The sequence below is a fragment of the Dendropsophus ebraccatus genome, chromosome 14 (genome assembly GCF_027789765.1).
Source record: "Dendropsophus ebraccatus isolate aDenEbr1 chromosome 14, aDenEbr1.pat, whole genome shotgun sequence".
NCBI lineage: Eukaryota > Metazoa > Chordata > Amphibia > Anura > Hylidae > Dendropsophus > Dendropsophus ebraccatus.
Genome location: NC_091467.1, coordinates 50,016,641 through 50,038,164, shown reverse-complemented (window position 1 = coordinate 50,038,164; position 21,524 = coordinate 50,016,641). Strand labels below are relative to the sequence as shown.

Sequence of the window (21,524 nt, the reverse complement as noted above, 5' to 3'; positions counted from 1 at the left end):
CAGTAACCTATACATTGTCTTGGACACAGATACTATGGGTCCTTTATAGTGTCAGGAACTTACCGCTCCATACTGCAATGCTAAGTCCATCTTCTCTGGGATCTGGCAGGAACGTTCAGATATTCCCATGACAGGCGACACTATGCAGCACAGAGCTGCTCATTACTATGCTGTGAAGGGAAGCCGCAGCCAATCATCCCGATGCTCTAATTATTTTCCTTGTGTTTGCTCTATGCTGCGTCAATAGCGCTCCGACTTTGTTCTACACTTTTCTGGAACCCCAATTGTTGCCTTGTCTTCTGACCTTACTTGTCTTTTGATTTTGGATCTGACATTCTATCTTGTTTGACTGCTCTGTTGGATTCTGATGTTGTACTGAGCTACTATCTGGCTTTTGACCCTTGGCTAGTCTGGTTATTCTATATTGTTTACTGTGTATCTTGTCTTAAAATGAAGGATTGAAAATTGTCCATTACCTTGACGTCTGGGCAGAAAATGCCCGTCATTTAATACACTGTGTGCATTGGACTGTGGGGGTGAACACATCATCCTGTGAGCTTGTTCTAATGTCCAATAAATAAGAGCCCAATACATTTTTTTCAAGATGAGCATCATCATGAGTATATATTCTTAGAGTTAAGACAGCAAGTACTAATGAAAAGGTATTTCTCGTACATTTTTTCCACACATATTATTGAAGTGCATTGGACGTCCTTCATTCCATTGACTTCAATGCATTGTATTAAGGTAAATTAAAATGCTGTAATAATGGACGTCATTTGAAACGAAGCAGACACCTTTTCTTTCTTTTTTTCTTTTACTTAGTGTGAACATAGCCTTACACTGTTATTAAAGAAAATAATATCTGACCTGCAAAGGTGGAGAAACTCACTGTTATACACATTGGGTAGCTGTCACCTAATAAAAACGATGAACTTTTCGAAACACTCCTTTTGAAGAGCATATACATCTACAGGAAAACATCTGCACATTACCTCAAACACTGCCCAAAGTATGACCTACCAAAGGCAGATTTACTGCATGTCCTATGGAGTTGTCGTTCCATTCCGAAAACTCCCTCTTGGTGTGGTATTTTTGTCAGTAAATTTTTCTGTTGCATTTGAAGCAAGTAGTGTTGCTGCGGGTTGGATGTCATAATACTTGGTTTATTTTGTATATGAAAATATGAATGGTCTATTGTTTTGTCTTAAGCTGCTGTGCGTGTAATTTGTTAGAGTTATTCATCCATTGGTGCTATTAGTACTGGGTCCAGTGTATGAACTCTTTAAGGCTATGTTCACACTACATATGAGTCCTGCCGTAGTTCGTACGCCGCCGTACATGTGCGGCTGAAAGTATGGCCGTGGGAAAAATAGACATGCGGCCGGATTGCGAACATGCGGGCGAACCGCGAACATACGCCCGTAGTACAGTTATGCTTCCCTAGCTTGTTTCGAAGCGATCTGAAACAGGTCATTTACTTAGAAATCTTCGCCCAGCCCAATAAAACACACAGAACTTTTTGGATCTAAAAATCACGTTCAATTTGGCTGAAATAAGTACTTCGTATGGGGCCGCATGGAAATCCACGGCCGTGAGTTGGAACATTTCCGTCCTCAAACAATGGTCTTGTTCATTTTTCACGGCAACATATACGATCCGGCCGCAAGCTCATACGTAGTGTGCATTGTGCGGGCGTATATCGTATGCTTTCAAGCGAACGCATCAACCTCAAAACTACGTGCGTATATTCGCGGTTCGCACTACGGCTGGAAAGATACGTAGTGTGAACATAGCCTAAGCGTTTTAGGGTTCGAATTTGTGTCCTTAAATGCCCTAAGCAACTTAAATGAAGGTTTCATATGATGATCTAAGACTAGATGTGTAAGTTTTGACGCCAAGTTGTTTTGGGTGTAGGTGTGGTTTTTTTTATTGTTTTTTTTTTAGCTTGAAGACAATTGTAATGAACCTGTCTATAATAAATGATTTGTGGGGCAGCTAAACCGTGTGAAGGTCTGCATCGGCTGTGTCAGGAACTGAGCTTGTCTGAGCATGAACTTTGGACTACCTGGTAATACTTCCCAATCTCAAGTCTGGGTTTGCATCTGCATTGTATTTTTTGTTGTCCTGCTTTGTCATTTGACCAAAATACAAAGAAAATTGACTAAAACATTACTGAACACAAATGGCACCTGGCATTCAGGCATACCAGGATTCAGGTATCTTACAAGACAAAATGGTGTGGCTAGTACTTTTGAAAGAATCTGCACTAAGGCACAAGTGTCAACACAAGTGTCTACCCATCCCAGCCTAATCTTTCTGCTACTAGATGTTTAATTTGTTGTGATTTGTCCAGCCGTTAGTTACTGCACCTAGTTGCTAGTCCATGAAAGGGGTACTCTGGGCTGGGGGCTTTTTTGTGCCACTGAATTGTGAGTGGGCTGGGAATGTCACGTCTCAAGCCCGCAGACCAGAGCAGCGCAAAGCGGGACCTGGTGCTGGAACCGGGGAGGTAAGTAGACTTCATTGTCTTTATCCACCTCCTCACGGGCCATACACAAAAATCTGCCAGTATGGAGTACCCCTTTAAGGGCACTTGCTCTGTGGCCATACCCAGTAATTGCCGCTTTATATTAACCCACAGATTTCTTGTGTCTGATTGTTATGGCTTGTTGATAAACACTGGCACCAGCAAGAATTCTCTACTATGGTTCTCCAGTTCTGTATCTTTAGCCCACACTGGCAGCTTCACGTCAGCTACTTGGTGCTATGCCACTTCTCTCAGGCTGTCATCATCTCTGCCCTCAGCCAGTGCCATGTACCTCTGTAGCTCAATTTGTATTTGCATACCTGGAGCATTTTCCTCCTGCACCAAAACATTCCATTTTCAAATCTCCCAACCATCCCCCGCCCAGTACACTGTTCAGCACCACAACACTCACCATCACATCAGAGCAGGACTTTACCTTGTAGTGATGTACATAGAATTTTATGTAAGGTGATGGAATAGTCGGTGAATCCCTAGTAAAGCAACATGACATGGTACTACATGCACAAGCTTGCCAAGAGCTTTACAAGCTAAGATTACCTATAAGCATAGCAAAACTACAGTATGCAAGTGCTGTGTGGTCCCACAACATAGAGGGCCCCTGAAATCAATAAGCTTATGTCTCATCCATTAGCAGATACACAAATTTGTGACCAGAACATGATGATGTGGATCCAGCGACTTTGTTATGAAATATTTCTTGGGGGAGGGGACATTTGCAGACATCAATATAACAGATCAAAGTAGATCAAAAGGAAGATAGAGGAGTTGCCTTCAGCCCCAATTCCACTTCTGATTTCACTATCCATAGAAAAGCAACTCTGGAGATTGAAGGCTGAAATCTGATATTTAGCTACAGGCACCCAGTCATCATTTCTATCAGTTTATATAGATCCCCTATAATACGTCTAAGGTTAGTTTTATCTTATTGCACTTGGGGGGCTCTTTGAACTGTTTCTGTGCCGTACCCAAAAATTACTAGGTATGCCCCTCCTGGCGCAGGTAATTTCATAAAAGATGGCAGCTAAAAAACACCTTTAAAAGTATTATTATATTACAGATACAGCCATCAAAAATATTCATTTTTACCAGATTGGAAAATGATGACTGCAATTCACCCTTCCCTGCAGGAAGAACAGTTTGTATTGGGTTACGTTACCTCCAATGTTCTGATAGGTGTTGCAGTGACATCTTGTGGCCACATGTGAAATAGCAGTTTGGATATCACCGCCAAAGCCAAAGGATCTCTAAAATATAATATAAAACTATTTTACAAATGCATTTTATGTAACTATATCATTTAGATAGTGACAGAAGCTTTTAAGATAAACGTCGAATAAGAACTGTCTTATTATCCTGGTAGGAAAATGAGACAGTAAACTCCACTGGGCCGGGGTCTGATGGGGATGAAGTCATTTTCAGAATAATTTTACATAATATCTTGCCATAAATAATATATAAGGTAGCGTTGAGCACTTTTTCTTTCTTATGCTCTGGCTCTTTTCAAACTGTGTTTCTGGTGTGCGTTAGCTGTAAGCATCGGGAAATCTCTCTGTATATACAATAAATGTAATCCTTGACCCCCATTAAAGCTTAAGAGAGTGTCATTTAGCCTTCATGCAGATAGTTAAAGCGACACTGTACCCACAATCTGACCCCCTCCCCCCCCAAACCGCTTTTAATCCATGATCTGTCCTGCAGTCCGTTCGGCAGGTGATGCAGTTATTGTCTTAAAAAACAACTTTTAAATTTACAGCCCCGTGCCCTACGGGCGTAGCTTAGAATGTCTGTGCCCTAATTTTGCACCACCCCTCCATCCCTCCTCCCCACCCTCTTCATCATTAGGGATGCCACTGGAACATTTTTTCCATGCTGAACATTTGCACAGGTGTCTTAACAATCCAGCCCATGTGCCGGGCTGACACAGGTGGGGAATAGTAGGCAATCTGCCTGGAGCATTACTAATGATGAGGAGGGTGGGGAGGAGGGACACAGAAGTTGTGCCAGCCTAATGCATACACAATCTAGGCCACTCCCGTAGGGCACGGGGCTGGCAGTTTAAAAGTTGTTTTTTAGAACAATAACTGCATCACCTGCCGAACGGACCCCAGCACAGATATTGGATTAAAAGCAGCTATCCGAAGGTACAAGTGGTTTGGGGGGGGGGGGGGTCAGATTGTGGGTACAGAGTCGCTTTTAGTAGGTACATGCTGCTGATACTGAGGAAGAGTAGAATGCCAAGGACATCAGAAGGTGGTTTATGTTGGGGTTTTGCAGGCTGCTGAACCATTGCATATAGCAAATAAAATATTATATGTATATGTAATTACCCCAGTGTATACCTCTGATGGACATCACATCAAACAAGCCTTATTGGAGCTTCTTTGACACACTTCTATTGGACTTGCATGGATATAAAACTCATTCCTGTCAACTTTTTAGAGGGGACTTTACGGATATTTAGATTTATTTATACAGGGCAAGACCCAAGTGGTAGCATTTGGGTCTACATTATACATGCACCCTCCATCCCTTTAGAAAAGCCAATATAAATACAGACCTCCCACTAGATGCCCTAAGAAATACAGACCTCACACCAAGCCCCCCCTAACTAACACCAACCTCATACTAGACCCCCTAAAACCCCTTAACTAAAGAAAAACTCCTTAGCAAATAATAAAGATGCAAGACCAGATCCACACACCCCCTGTTTACAGACCCCACACCAGACCTAATCTGTCCCTGATAGACCTCAAATCAGACATTCAGATTTTCTTGTCTTCTCTTTCCTGTCCTGTTTTGGGAGCCGCCATGGACAACATCATGACTCTACCCAACCCAGTGTGAGTTACATGAAAACCATACATCTTATATACCCAGTGCCAGCACTATAATAAATGACTCCTCATTTGCCCCAGGTCCATGATATTTATTGGATTGTGCTATAGCCTGTAATTTATCACAGAATACAATATATATTTGTTTAGTCCTCTGATATATAGGACCGGCTTTCTTTCATCTCAAGGGCATTTATGCATACTGTTTTCTCAGAAGGCATTGCATGGCCTAAGGGCCCTATTACACCAACAGATTACCTGACAGATATTTTTGAGCCAAAGCCAGGAATGGACTATAAATAAAGAACAGTTAATAAAGGAAAGACTGAGATTTCTCCTCTCTTCAAATCCATTCCTGGCTTTGGCTTTATAAAATCTGTCAGGCAATCTGTTGGTGTAATAGGGCCCTAAGACTCCATACACCAGTCTTTACAAGGAGAATAATAACCCTGCTGATTCACACACACAACAGTCACTGACTCCTGGGCTTTGTTCTTCTCTACCTCTTTGTATTGTCCTGTGCTGCAACTGGAGGCATCCTGAGATTGGCAGAGTATATTGCTGCACCTTGGCAAATGTCACACTCTCCTGCTTCTGCACTTCCCTGTGCTTCCAGAGAAGAACAATGTCTTGATGCCCTTCTGGTGTCCCTGGCATTCTATTCTTCAGCAATTATCAGAAGGAAATGTGGTGTCATGGCGTCCATTACATGTCCTGTCAATGACTGCAGCCATTGTCACCTCCATCTGCAGTGGTGCTATGGACTGAAACCCTAATGTCTTTAGTAATGAATCCAGATGCTGGGTTTGGAGTGTGGAGTTTCGTAGTGACCTGCATGTGCTGTGAAGTGACACACTGTCCCCTGCTGGTGTGATGATGTACAGCAGTGTTTCGCGACCTTTTGAAGCTAGGAACCCCCATATGATAAGATGTTTCAGCAGAGTAGCCCCAAGGATGTGACCGGTTATGAATTTTGACTTAATGTTAGGACTCAGGCCGTGCGTTCGGCTACTGGCGTTGCTGATGCATGCGGCCAAAGCATACATAACAACCGCTCAGGCCGGTTGCTAGGGGCGTGACGGCGTCCATAGCAGCCAGAATGCTTTGTATGTTTTTCACTACTCTGCTATTCCTTGTTGTAGCAGTGGCTAGGGTTTCACTCCCCTGGCCAATTACTGATTGTTTAATGACAGTTGACTAGAGATGAGCGAACCGGGTTTGAGTCGATCCGAACCCGAACGTTCAGTATTTGATTAGCTGGGGCTGCGGAACTTGGATAAAGCTCTAAGGTTGTCTGGAAAACATGGATACAGCCAATGACTATATCCATGTTTTCCACATAGCCTTAGGGCTTTATCCAAGTTCAGCAGCCAACGCTAATCAAATGCCGAAAGTTCGGGTTCGGATCGACTCGAGCATGCTCGAGGTTTGCTCAGCTCTACAGCTGACACATCAGGACCTGTAGATCACGTGCTTCGACTGACGTCAGTCGAAGCACGTGATCTACGTGGGAAACAGCTGTCACGTGTCACCGGGGGAGGGGTTGGCGTCCTCACTGTAGCGGGCAGACCATGTCCACGTCTGCATGCATGGAGTGAAATAAAGAAGTCAAGCACATGGGTGAGTGCCCTCATCTTTTCCTACTCTCTTTGTATGGATTGGTCAAATAATAAAGCCGACTGTAGCCAGATATAGTGTCCTCTGCATCCTGAAAGTGCCCTTGTAACTATTAATATTGCCCTTTTTCACAATAATAATGCCCCCTGTAGCCAGATATAGTGCCCTCTGTAACCTGAAACAGTATCCCCTCTAGCCATTAAAGGGGTTATCCGGTTAGGTAAAATACATGTTTAATAATAATCTCCCATCCTGGAGACTAACAATCTGTTCTATACATGTATTATTTTATTAGTCTCCTTACCCGAGTTACAAGTCTGCTGCCCTCTGCTCAAGACACAGAAAACGGTGTCTGAGCTGTTCTCTCTGTCCCTACTCTGAATTCCCTCCTTCCCTCCTCCCTCCCTGAAGTGAACAGCGTCCCTGGCTGTCAGTCTCTGCTCTGTGTGATGCTGGGAGGGTTAATCACAGGCAGATCACCAGCAACTTGATTGGCTGGAATTATGGAGTGCATGGAGCAGATTGTTAGTCTTCAGGAGGGGGGATAATTGAATATGTATTTTACCTGACGGGACCCCTGCCAATCCCTTTACTGGCTATCTATTGCCCAATGCAGGAAAAGATGATTGGGTTGAACGGCACTGTGCTGACTTAAAGTCGAATGGCTTCCAGCCGGTGGGTGCACGTCCTTGGCAGTCGACCCCCGACTCCACAGAATATAAAATAAAGCAGGTAGACGGCACTCCAATAAAGTAAATAGGTGCAGGTTTATTCACCCGTATACGTACAGCGACGTTTCGACTCAAAACGGAGTCTTTTTCAAGCAAGTACAGAGTGTCATACATGTGATATTTATACAAAAGGTGACACCCAAAGGGTATGTCTCTCAATCAGTGATGTCATACGTAAACAATAAAGGAATATGTATTAATACATTCAACAGGTGCAATCATGTGAAAAAATATATACATAGGTATCCGCTGCATTACATAATAATCCCAGTGCAATTTCCCTTGTGAATAATCAGTCCCTTTAGAGTCCTCAAATTTACAAAAAATAAAATTGTCCATCATAGTAACGGTTAATATGGAGGTCGGACTTCACTCACCGCCCCAATACATTCACTTTAAACTATTAACTATGACATACAAGGCCGCCCAAAACCTGTCCCCTCCGTACATCTGTGACCTGATATCCCGCTAACGTCCCTCACGCAACCTTCAATCCTCCAGTGACCCCCTTAGCTACATTCAGGGGGTGGGTAGGTTAGCGCTCTGCTCCCTGCTGGTGTGATTATGTGGAGAGGACACACTGTCTCCCTTTGGTGTGAGGATGTGGAGGTAGGTTTCTGCCACACTGGTAGATGATAGAAATCCAGGAAGTGAAAAAAAAATGGCCCCTGTGTAAATCCACATTGTCTCCTGCTCCTTCTGCTCTCCCCCCCTTAGGAAACAAATCTTCTATGCCTCTGTCTCACATTGTGTGTGTTTGCTGAGGACAGGCTGATGATGCAGACAGGGGGCAGGGCGTGATGTCCCAGGAGGCTTGGCTGGATCCCCCAATCCCCTGAGTGATTTACAATCTCTGACCGGCCAGAAGCAGGTACAGCACTGATTTCTCTGATTATGCAGAAGTGTGCAGGGAAATAAGGGGTGTGTTCACACATGTTGGAGTGTCATTACAGTACTGCAGCGTATTGACAAAAATGATGCAGTAACACAAGTTAATGATGCTAAACGGCAGAGAGGATCGGAGCCTTATTGTGGGACTCAACTTTAAAGATAAAAGATGCTTGATCATAATATGTGCGTGGAAATGAAAAGAAAAAAAATTCAAAAAGTTCTTTACTTTATTCCAATATCAGCGTTACAGGCAGAGAATACAGCGTGCTGTGTGGTGTTACAGGTAGAGAATACAGCGTGCTGTGTGGTGTTACAGGTAGAGAATACAGCGCTGTGTGGTGTTACAGGTAGAGAATACAGCGTGCTGTGTGGTGTTACAGGTAGAGAATACAGTGTGCTGTGTGGTGTTACAGGTAGAGAATACAGCGTGCTGTGTGGGTGGGACAACAATGAAATGAGATGAAGTAGCGCTCTGGAATTAAGTGCGCTCTGTAAATAAATAAATAAATAATAATAATAATACTGCAAATAATTCAGTAACACAATGAAACTGCAATGTGTGAACACAGCCTAGGTGTTCTGCAATAGATTTGGGCGGGGAATAGGCAGGGTGGAGGATTGTGATGAACAGCTGAGGGAAAGCATTGTATTCTGGAACATGTAGTCCTGTGTACAACTGATAAACCAGGAAGTGCAGAAACACGAAACAGAAAATAACCCCCCCCCCCCCCCCAAAAAAAAAAAAATAGATTTTTGGTAGTTTCAAAAATGGAATAGATAGGTAAGTAATGCTTTATGCTTCTGCAGAAGTTTCATTTTTTTTTAACCTCTACCTGGAGTTCCCCTTTAATTGAAAACCCTACTAAAACTATTAACATAACAAAAAAATACCACCATGCCATGATCACATGACCACATATTACCACCACCTAATACTAATACCATCAAACTGTATACAAACCCCTATATGCAGACCATTTATACCGCTATACAGTCAGCATGTTACAGCACAGTTACAGTACATGCAGTGACTCACAGGTGATGTCTTCTCTGATTGGAGTCTTCCTCTTTTGTTGTTTACCCCTCATGGTCCAGGCTGTCAAGATGAATTCTTCTGGTCACTAATCATCACCACAGAATCTGTCAGACACATCTTAGGCCCTGCACTTTCATAACACCCTCTACCCACCTCTATACAAGCCATCCATCCATAGTTCCCCAAATGATAACAAAGCCCTCTTATCTAGCCCATGCATTATTAATTCACTTAACAGTATCCCTTTATAGCGCCCAATTCAGAAGTTACCCCATAATAGTGCCCCCACACAGTAGTAACCCCATTATTTCCCCCATGCTGTAGGCCAGGGTTGTCAAACTCAAATAAGCAATGGGCAAACCTTGATATATTTTAAAGCGTGTGTCAGAGCGGTGTGCGCCACTTACACTTTGCACTACAATAAATTATATGGTAAATCCCCACAAATGTGTCTTGCATAGCAGCCCCCACAATGGTGCCCCGTACAGAAGTCAGACCCCCCCAATGGTACTCCATATAGTAGTTAGCCCCCACAATAGTGTCCTATATAATAGCCAGTCCCCACATTATTGTCTCATATAGTAGCCAGTGCCCACATTAGTGTCCCATATAGTAGTCAGTCCCCACAATAGTGTCTCATATAGTAGCCAGTCCTTACAGTAGTGTACCATATAGTAGTCAGTCCCCACAAGTGTCCAATATAGCAGCAAGTCCTCACATTAGTGATTTTTGTCCCATATAGTAATCCTATAATAGTGTCCCAAATAATCGTTAATTCCTTAATAAGGCCCCATAAAGTAGGCAATCCTCTGGATTAAATGTACCTTGGGCCCACCCAACCTGCCCCCCACTCCAGTGCACAGGCACACTGATGCAGGACCCTGGAGCAATGAGCTTGCTTACATCAGTGTGCCCTCTGTACATCCCCTATATAGTAGATGGTCCTCCAGAGTAATCCCCCTATAGTAGATGGTCCCCCTGTGTAGTCCCCATATAGTAGATGGTCCCCCTGTGAAGTCCCCTTTATAGTAGATGCCTCTCATGTAGGTCCCCTAGCCTGTGTAGTCTCCCTTTAGTAGATGACCCCCTGTGTAGGTGTAGGGGATAAGCGAGACATGGCTGGATGAGAGCTATGACTGGGCTGTTAATATCCAGGGTTATAGTCTATTCAAAAATGACCGTAAAAATAAGAAAGGGGGAGGGGTCTGTCTATATGTTAAATCCTGCCTTAAGCCCATTCTGCGGGAGGATATAAGTGATGATAATGTGGAATCTCTTTGGGTAGAAATAAGGGGAGGGACGAAGAATAATAAAATTCTTATAGGAGTGAGTTATAAACCTCCAAGTATAGTGGAAGAGTCAGAAAATCTTCTTATAAGACAAATAGATGCGGCAGCGAAGCAGGGTGACGTCAATATTATGGGGGACTTTAACTACCCAAATATAAACTGGAAAGCAGAAACCTGCAGCTCCAGGAAGGGAAGCAGGTTGTTGGAAATAGTAAAAGATAATTACCTTTCCCAACTAGTACAGGAACCAACAAGAGGGGGGGCACTCCTGGACCTAATCTTAACCAATAGGCCAGACAGAATATCAAAAATAGAGGTGGGGGGTCACCTAGGTAATAGTGACCATAACATAGTAAGTTTTCAATTGTCCTTCAATAAAATTATTAGTAGAGGGGCTACAAAAACATTAGATTTCAGGAAGGCTAATTTTCAAAAACTAAGAGGACATTGGGAACATAGACAGGTACAATGCCTTCAGAAATAAAAGTACACAAGAGAAGTGGGACATATTTAAGGGCATCCTGGGTAGATCATGTGAACGGCACATACCATATGGGAATAAAAGTAGTAGAAATAAGAGAAATCCAATGTGGTTAACTTCAGCTGTAAGGGGTGCAATAAATGATCAGAAACAAGCATTCAGACAACTAAAACAAGAGGGTAGTGGGGAAGCATTGAGCAACTATAGACAGAAGAACAGAATGTGTAAAAAACAAATAAAAGAAGCAAAAATAGCAACAGAAAGAAGGATAGCCACAGAAAGTAAAACGAATCCCAAAATGTTTTTCACCTATATAAACAACAAAAGACTTAAAACCGAAAATGTTGGTCCCCTCAAAAATAATCTGGGTGTAATGGTGGAGGGGGAAGAGGAAAAGGCCAATCTATTAAATACATTCTTCTCTATTGTATTCATAGACTAACACAACAAGAAGTGGGGAGACGCCTTAAAAACATTAAAATCCATAAGTCACCGGGCCCAGAAGGTATCCATCCTAGAGTTTTGCAAGAATTAAAAACTGTGTTAGACAGACCGTTGTTCCTAATATTTAAAGATTCTATTACGACAGGGATTGTTCCACAGGACTGGCGCATAGCTAATGTGGTACCAATATTCAAAAAGGGGTCAAAGAGTGATCCTGAAAACTACAGGCCAGTAAGTCTAACATCTATAGTAGGTAAAGTATTTGAGGGGTTTGTAGAAGATGCTATACTGGAGTATCTTCATGAAAATAATCTTATGACGCAGCACCAGCATGGATTTACGAGGGATCGGTCCTGTCAGACTAATCTGATTGGCTTCTATGAAAAGGTAATTTATAGACTGGACCTGGGGGAGGCTGTGGATGTTGTGTATCTGGACTTTTCAAAGGCATTTGATACTGTGCCGCATGAAAGGTTGGTCTACAAAATGAGGATGCTGGGACTCGGGGAAAACGTATGCAAATGGTTAGTAACTGGTTGTGTGATAGAACACAGAGGGTGGTCATTGATGGAACATATTCAGATTGGGTTTTAGTTACTAGTGGGGTACCACAGGGGTCAGTGTTGGGTCCACTTCTTTTTAATATTTTTATTAATGATCTTGTAGAGGGGCTACAGAGTAGAATCTCCATTTTTGCAGATGATACTAAACTGGGTAGAGTAATCAGTACAGAGGAGGATAATATCATATTACAGAGGGATTTGGAGAAGCTAGAGGCTTGGGCAGTGAAATGGCAAATGAATTTTAATGTGGATAAATGTAGGGTTATGCACTTGGGCCATAGAAATAATAAGTACAGTTATGTGCTAAATAATAAAACACTGGGTAAAACTATTGGTGGACAGTAAACTCAACTTTAGTGATCAGTGACAGGCAGCAGCTGCCAAGGCTAATAAAATAATGGGATGCATCAAAAGAGGTATAGATGCTAAAGATGAGAACATAGTTTTGCCTCTTTTTTGCTGGCAGAGGAGAGCCACAAAGGTCATTAAGGGAATGGGTGGGTTACAGTACCAGGACAGCTTATCAAGCTTGGGGTTATTTACGCTAGAAAAAAGACGTCTTAGGGGCGATCTGATCACAATGTACAAATATATGAATGGACAGTACAGATATCTTTGTAGTGGTCTTTTTACTCCTAGGTCTGTAACCATGACAAGGGGGCATCCTCTTCGTCTAGAGGAAAGACGCGGGTTCTTTAGTGTACGAGCGGTAAGACTGTGGAACTCTCTGCCACATGATGTTGTCATGGCCGATTCATTAAATAAGTTTAAGGGAGGCCTGGATGCTTTTCTTGAACAATATAATATTACAAGTTATGGGCATTAGATTTCCGGTGATACGTTGATCCAGAGATGGTTTTGGTTTCCCTAGGTCGAACCTGATGGACTCTAGTCTTCTTTCAACCTTATTTACTATGTTACTTATAGTAAATAGCCTGTGTAGTCTCCCATTAGTAGATGGCCCTCGGTGAAGTCCCCCTTAAGTAGATGGCCCCCTATGTAGGTCCCCCTAAAGTAAATAGCCCCTTGTGTAGTTCACCTTTAGGCCATCTGTTCTGTAGACTCCTTACTTTAGATGGCCCCTCCTGTGCAGTCCTGTAGCCCTGCTTTTCTACATGGCCCCCTCCTGTTTAGACCTCTTATAGTAGATGGTCTCCTCCTGTGTGGTCCCTCTATTGTAGATGGTCCCCGCCTGTGTAGTCCTGTAGTGCTCCTATTGTAAATGGCCCCCTCAGTGTAGTCCTGAAATCCCCCTATTGTAGATGGTCCCCTCCTGTGAAGTCCCCCTATTGTACATGGCCTCCTCCTGTGTAATCCCTCTATTGTACATGGCTCCCTCCTGAACCGGATGTCCCTCCAGCCTCTATCATTCATCTGTGTGTGTGCCTCTTAAACGTTTGGGGTTAGGCTTTAAATGTTTAGGGCTTGTGCTCTGGACATTTAAGCCTAGCAACGCCCCTGGGCCCCCTGTAAAGAAGTCCCTTGTAGGTAGTTTTACTCCTTTAGGTAGGTTCCCCATGGGTAATTTGCTCCCTTTAGGTAGGACCCCAATGTAGATAGATTTCCCTTCTGTAGTTAGGACGCCTTGTAGGTAGTTTACTGCTGGGAAATAGAAGCGCCTCACCAAGAGTAATGAACAGAACACCTGTGACAGCCAAAATTGCTGTGTTGTCTCAGCTTTAGAGGTAGAGTGTTATCACAAAATTACAGTTGTTATGTTAAATATATTTTATAAGAATTTTTGGTTATGTTTTTATCCTAATTTTCCATTTTACTATCTATATTATAAAATAATCCTAAAAAAGTGCCATTTTCATTCTCACCACCAGGTCTAAAAATAACTATCAGCACTCTGTCTGTGCTGATAAGAACAAGGCTGCTATAAAGTGATCTGTATGGCATTACGGTGGAAGGAGACACCAGTAAAAAGATAGCACCAGTATAAAGGTTCCTGTACACTTTATACTTCTGTATCAATTCGCTGTTGTCAGACATTTTTGTTCTCTGAGAGATCAGCCAGTGCCAGAGCTGTCTGAGGCTTCCCCCTCCCCTCCCCATAGAGAACACAAGAATGTTCTTGTGGGAGGCTGAGAGAAAGACCGTAACTGTCGGATGATTACAGTAGTATGCTGAGTAATGTTTCACATTCATCCCAAAAGGGCAGGTACTATCTACTATGATCTATCTTCATTGCTGTAAGGGTATCACTAAATACTGGTAAAAACATCTTAAGCAAGATGGCTGCAGATCTGCCCCGAATCCTGTACATGTGAACACACCCTTAAATTAATGTTATTTTAAGATTTCTGGCAGCTGTTAAAATGTGTACCATGCTTCTACACAGACCTGTAATGGAAGAAATTACGCAAAATAGCTGTCATGGAGTAAATGTGCTGGCATCCATGCCCACTATCTACGTGGTATGTTCTTTTTCACCATATAAAATTATGCAATTACGGACAGGATTAAGGGTGAATATCCATAACTTCTGCATTTGCACTGACCCACTGATTGAAATGGGTGATCCATGCTGCAAATATAGTCCATATTATGACATGCCAGTATTTTTTGCAGCATGTATCACAATGAGTGCATGGAGCCATAGAGATCAATGGGTCTGCTTATCAGCAATTCCGAGGCCTAAGGTCCCTATTACACAGGACAATTACTGTGCAGAAAAACGTTATATTGTTTACATTCAAACGATAATCGTTCCATGTAATTGCATGCAACAATCAAAAAATCTTTGTGTGTCGCTGATCGTTCATTTAGATCTGACTCTATAATAATCGTTATTCGTTTGCTAATCGCTCAGCGTAATTCCACAATGCTCCTTCTTTTGCTGGGATGAGATGGAGTAAACGATCGTAGTAAAGTTCGTTATAGTGATCGTTATTATTTACTATCGTTCTTTGTAATATGGTGAACGATTTCAGGTTAAGAGATCAATTATAGTTAATCATTAAAAATAGCTTTGTCTAATAGGACCCTTAGGCCGCATTCACACATTCCGTACGGAACACCCACCCATGCAAACACTGAAAAAAGGCGCAGGCATTGGAAAGATATAAAATAGTGCAAAACCCTTAATAAGTCTTGCACAGATTTTTATGAAGTGCACAAAATCTCCTTATTAGCCAAAAAAAAAAATTATTAAAAAAAAATATATATATATATATATATATGTATGTGTGCAAACGCAATGATAAATGTCCCCTATGTGTTTCGATTTTTAACATTTAAATCAGTAGATTCTCACTTAACTCAACAGACAAAGGGCCCTATTCCACAGGAGCAATAATAGGCCTGATTAGGCCCGATATGGCCGATTTTCGCTCGGTGGAATAGAGAGAACGATCAGCCGATGATCGTGTCATCGGCTGATCGTTCATTTAGGTTCAGACCTAAAATCGTTGTTTGCCACCAGCGCATCACTACGGTTGAATAGCAGTGCGGGGCGGCGACCGACGATTTCAGCAGAACCATACATTACAAACTGCCACAACTACATGATTGCATCTGATCTACTGTACACAGCAAACTCCGTGGCACATAGCTGCCTAATAATCTATAGCTACTCTGCCTATTGCTGTTCGAAAATCACCCATTACAGACTTAAGCCGCAGTAATGGTATCCAAATATTCATTTATTCATTTTACCGCCAGGGCCCGGCGGCATTTTTACTAGTATCTTTGTCCTTTTATTGTACTTTATTGTTTCCATGATCATTATATGTGATTTTATATATTCTAATTAAATTAGCATTTTATATTGTTATTTTATTATGTTTTAATACTTTAATCACATAGGGTTGCTGTGACTTAGAGTACTATATAATTTTTGTTTACACTAATATATGGTTCACCCCATAAATCCTTTTAAACACAATGAATGACTATTACCCATTTATCAAAAACTTACCAGAAAAGCAATAAAAAATATAGTATATACACAAAGGTACTTTGGCCAGTCAACAAGTGTTTCTAGAAGCGCTCATTCAGCCAATAATCGGCCGGTGTAAAAGACAGCGCTCAGCTGTTGGCTGCACATCTCTCTGTGCCCACCTTGCATAGCTGTGCTAACCAAGCTCCAATCTCTAGTAGGCATTCAAAGAAGTTGCGGCTACCCCCCCCCCCCCCCCCCTCAGGCTTTGTTCGCACATCGTAAAGAAAAAGTAAAATAAGGCTGTAACAGATTACAACCTTCCATAAAATGATCATTAATTACAACCTGTTTTTGCAAAATGCGGCAGTTTTTTTTTTTTTTAAATCTGTTCACTCATTGTTTTTATTTACATTCAAAATTATGGCTGTGTTTAGCTTTCATTTTACTGTGTGTGTGAACCTGTCCTCTGTGACACTGGAACAACGTCAGACTCTTCATATGCATCTTGGTCGGGCTATGCTGCCTTGTAAAAAATGGGATATTACTTTGCGCCAATGCCACTTCCAAGTAATTCTCCTTACTACAAATATATAAAAGTTGCAGACTTTAGTTAAAGTGTCACTATTGTTATAACTTTCAAAATCTAAATCAGCAGATGTGATATAAAGCAAGTTTGCAACATATATTCATTATTAATATTTTAGTTATCATTGAGAACACGGCACTTCCTGTTTTCTGAATTTTTTTCTCAATAAACAGGAAAAGTACAAAAAAACAGAAAGTCTAGTGTATCCCAGGCCATCTGAGCGCTAACAGAGAGAAAACAGTCATGTGACTGATGGATACATTGAGCCGTGAGAATCTCTACTGGCCAGAATTCCTGTGTTTAGTCCGTTTTTTTCAACCAGCAGCAGAAAATCTGCCTTCAGGAGACTGGACCTGGATTTCTGGTAAGTTCAGCTTTGTTTTACAGCATGTTAAAAACAACAAAAATAATGTATGTATATTGCTTTATCTCACATCTACTGTTGATTTAGATTTTGAAAGTTAGAACGACAGTGACACTTTAAACTAATAAAACAACACACACTAGAAATATTTGTAATGTGTGATGTTTTATTTTTCAATAAAAGACAGTTTCTTGTGTAAGATGTTTAAAATCTGATCCATTTGCCGGCCACTGTATTTCTTTTTAAATTTTATCTGTGCAAATGCTTGTGCTGAATTCTCCTGACATCACATGCCCTCATGAAGCATCATGTAAAACATAAGGCCAAAGAAAGGTTCCATGTACAGTAGGAGCTACAAGGGTTGCTTTATGCTGGGTGCCTGATATTATGAGTAAGGTTGATGACAATGATTTCTTTGGACAAGTGGGAATTTTACAAATTAGCAGCAGAACATGAGAGGAAATGTTGAAAAATCTTCTTGCTTGAACATGACCCTGTAATAGAAATGGTGTTATGACCTTAGGGTATGCTCACATACCTCCTTTTTTGTTTTATTTGGCATACAGGTCACAGAAACTCCCTGCACGTAAGCCAAATGTATCTGTTGGCCCCTGTGTGGCAAACAGAGCTCCCTCTACTAATACATACCTTTTATTTACCTGTATGGAAATGTGCAAACTGCTATGTTTCCTATACAGTGAGCAACTCCAAAAATATAAGTATGTTGTGCCTTCTCTTGGAAATATATGTCGGGTAGTGTTGGATGAACCTACAGTAAATGCAACGGTGGATTGCTTTAGTCTGCATAAATTAGTGCGATTTCAAAGTGATCTGGGTGCCTGGAAAAGATGGATACAGTCCTAGGAGACCTAAGACTGTCGTGCTGGACTTTTCTAGGCAACCAGAGCACTTTTTTTTTTTTTTTTTTTTTTTTTTCTTTATTAATTTTCCACAGTACAAAATCATGTTAAAACCTCAATTATCCACATCCTACACCATACAATCTCCATTTGCTAAATATACCCGGTCTAGTTAATTACCATCCATTATAAAACATAACCAAACAGCATTATGGTCCAGAGGGGATTTCACCAGGGGGCTCAATCCATCCCTTTACCAGGTGCTATCTAAAATCTTCCCCTTACCATCAGAATATCCCATTTTACTAACACCACCACTATATCTTTCCACTATACTAACCGCAGAATCCAGACACCGCCTGGAGAGCACAACAGACTAACTTAATTGAAAAATTATAAAGTCAACACGTAGCCAGCAGACTCGGTTATCCCTCATCATAATTCCGCTCCCCTTGCATACATTTCACCCTACCGATGAAGGGGAAAGAAAAAGAAAAAAAAAAACAAAAAGGAAAAAAAAAAACGAAAACCGTTCAGGGTACCCTCTTTGGCCGAACCGCCCCGTCTCTGGAGCCGTTCTGCCGAGCAGAGCCCTTCCCAACCCAACCATTCCTTTCTGGAGCCCGGGCAAGCCCAACCAGAGCACTTTTAAAACAGCACGAATCTATGCAGATCAAATGGCTGGGCCATCAGGTTCAGCTTCGTCTGCATTTACTGTATTTTGACTCAGCACTAATGGCAGGGAAACTTCTGGACATGGTCATTTCTATTACATCTGAGCATTAGATATACTGTATGTGTCCGGGAGTCTCCCAGCCATTAGTGCCGAGCCAAAATACTTATACTGAACTTAGGCTTTTAAATGGAGCTGGTGTTTTCACATTATCTTACAGAAAATTTCTAATAAGCAGAGTAGACAATGCTGTATACATTATAGTTTTACTTTATATTAAAATACCTGTTGACTTTTTGCTGCTACTTTTTTCGTTCAGATATACAATGTCTAGATGCAGCATGACTATTGACCGTCAGTTCACCTTTCTTTATCTTACAGGCTTTTGTATGCTTTGGGATGCTTTCTGCACTACTCGAAACATAAATTTGCCTCTGAGGTCTTATATTGCCAGCGCACTGCATCTTAGAATCACTGCCTAACAAGTCTTTTGTTTGCAGACAATTTGTTACAGATTTTTTCTTACATTTCAAATCTTGAGTCTGTTTCAGCAAAGATGGAGGTATCTCAGCTGTTCCAGAAACCTTTAAGCAGTTTTTCCGCAAACAGGTTGCACCACAGTTCTCCCGGTGGGTATACTTCTTGTGATGATTTTTATCTTGTCCTGTGCTTGTTTTAGTAACATTATCTGAATTAGATAAATATTTACTGGGCAATGGACTGGGCCACGGTTTACACTTTCCTGGAGATTTTCCATTACGACATGTGGCAGGAACTGTTTGAGGTCTAGACTTTCCCGTTTTTGCCTTTTCAGACTCCACAGTTTGCATTTGAAGCCATTCCATCTGGAGAAGACGGTCAACATATCTCTCTAGTGGGGCTGATGCTGTGGATTGTAATGTATCTTTTCCTTCTTTATGTAGAAATGTAGAGACCTGGCGAAGGTTCCAGGAGTTGTAAGGTGAAGGAAGGAAATCTGGATACTCATAATCTTTGCATTTATGTTCTGTGCACTGACTAAAATATCCAGGGTTGATCTCTTCAGCTCGTAGATTCAGTTTAGGAGGTGTAAGAGGTGATGGTGGGATGGGAACTCTTTCTGAATCTGAAAGGTCACTGGCACTGTCCTCATCTTCTTTTGAGAGCTGGATCGATTCAAAGTCCAGGAATAGTTTTTCCAAAGATTGCCTTCTGTACTGAGAGCAGGTCACATTCTCAGTGGATGACATATTACTTACAGCCCATACTGTCTCACACTGCTCCATGGATACAACCGGTTGCAGCAAGCTGATGTCTGTAGGGTTGGGAAAATGTTGCAATCTGCTCTCCGGAGATAGGGTGTCACTAGTACATTGGTTGCCAAAACAATATTCATTTGCTGGCTTTTTTGTTTTTTGTGCACTACTTTTTTCATGAAAAGCAAAACTGCCACTGGGGAAAAATAAAACAAGTGCTTTATGTTAACGCGGACATGTATAGTCTGCATCTATTGAGGAAAAATACAAATGTGATCTTCATGCCCAAATAATGTATCCTTATCCAAACGCATCACTACATGTCTAGAAAAAAACAGAAATCAGTGTGGATGTATTTAAGTAGCAAAAAAAATTAATAATAATAATCTATAATCCATTGTATTTAAGAAATTGTCCAGAGAATACTTGTAATGCAACTAGTTCAGACTGAGTTAAAAAAAGGAAAAAACATGTACTTACCTGCCCTGATCTTCTGCCCAGTCAGTCAGTCAGTGGCCACAACAGTGACCCGTCTAACCATTGACTGGCTAAGCTGGCACTTTCTTGTGTTGAGACTGAGACCAGGAAGTGCTGCGCAGTGAGACCACACTCCACTGCTCTCTAAAAAGTATTTTCTAGACAGCCAAGAGTCAAGAGTCAATTTAGCAAACTATAGTGCTGGACCTATATTTACTCTTTTGGGGTGACTAAAAAGTTTTTAAGGTTGAGATTGTGATGCATTTGGGACCAAGTTAAGACTTTATCCTGTGAAATGACACATAGACATGGCCCCTATGGGGTTAAACAGTGTTCTACGTTTTACCCTTCCTAACGCTGGTTTAATACCCTGGTGCGATTGGTGTTGGAGTATATCAAAGGTGTAGCCAGGGACTTGAGCTTGAACCTTATTTATGAATATTCATTTAAGTTTGGTCATGCCCCCTGAGCCCCCATGTCCACTGAGATTTCCATTCTACGTGAGTGACCCGCGATCATATGACCACGTGTTACCTGTGCTATGTTTTCATTGGTCCACATGACACATGACTACACAGTTGGGACTAGGCTGGACTCGGACACATGTGCAGGTGCATACTCAGGCGTGTTTTAACAGGTTATATGTTAATCTTTTTTATTTATATATATATATATATATATATATATATATATATATATATATATATGAAGTGTTTTGTATGTACTGATCACTTTCAAAAAGACTTGTAAGGGTCTAAATGTCACTATATTGTCTTATGGATGAATAAAGAAGTTTTTTTACCTGCAATGGACACTGTCATTTGCCATTGCTTGTTTACAGTATAATGGTGTCTTTCAAACACGTCGTCTTTCATTCTGACAGCAAGAAAAGCACTACATGGTGTTCATTTTTTCCCAACAAATATGACAGTATCTATAACAAATGCTCTGAACAAAACCTCAGAACCAAAACAGAACCTAAAGACTATGGGAGAGATTTATGAAA

The 21,524-nt window shown here is 41.5% G+C and overlaps 2 protein-coding genes across 5 annotated transcripts in view; both read right to left on the bottom strand.

The window, feature by feature from the left end:
* The window catches only part of LOC138772772 (cadherin-like protein 26), a 131,796-nt gene extending 125,419 nt beyond the window's left edge, over nt 1-6,377 (bottom strand). Inside the window, exons 1-2 of one of the 2 annotated variants that reach the window (XM_069953416.1) lie at nt 5,889-6,377; nt 3,708-3,795 (exon numbers count right to left, since the gene is read on the bottom strand). The gene's annotated coding sequence lies outside the window, so the exon portion shown is untranslated. The remainder of the gene's footprint in view (nt 1-3,707; nt 3,796-5,888) is intronic. The other variant, XM_069953418.1, reaches the window with a different exon arrangement.
* FAM217B (family with sequence similarity 217 member B) overlaps nt 1-21,524 on the bottom strand; it is a 37,020-nt gene that overhangs the window by 6,280 nt on the left and 9,216 nt on the right. The window contains exons 4-5 of one of the 3 annotated variants that reach the window (XM_069953429.1): nt 19,092-20,237; nt 17,957-18,042 (exon numbers count right to left, since the gene is read on the bottom strand). In XM_069953429.1, coding sequence (XP_069809530.1) covers nt 19,109-20,237 — 1,129 coding nt within the window. In that variant the 3' untranslated portion in view covers nt 17,957-18,042; nt 19,092-19,108. The other 2 variants (XM_069953430.1, XR_011359820.1) reach the window with 2 other exon arrangements.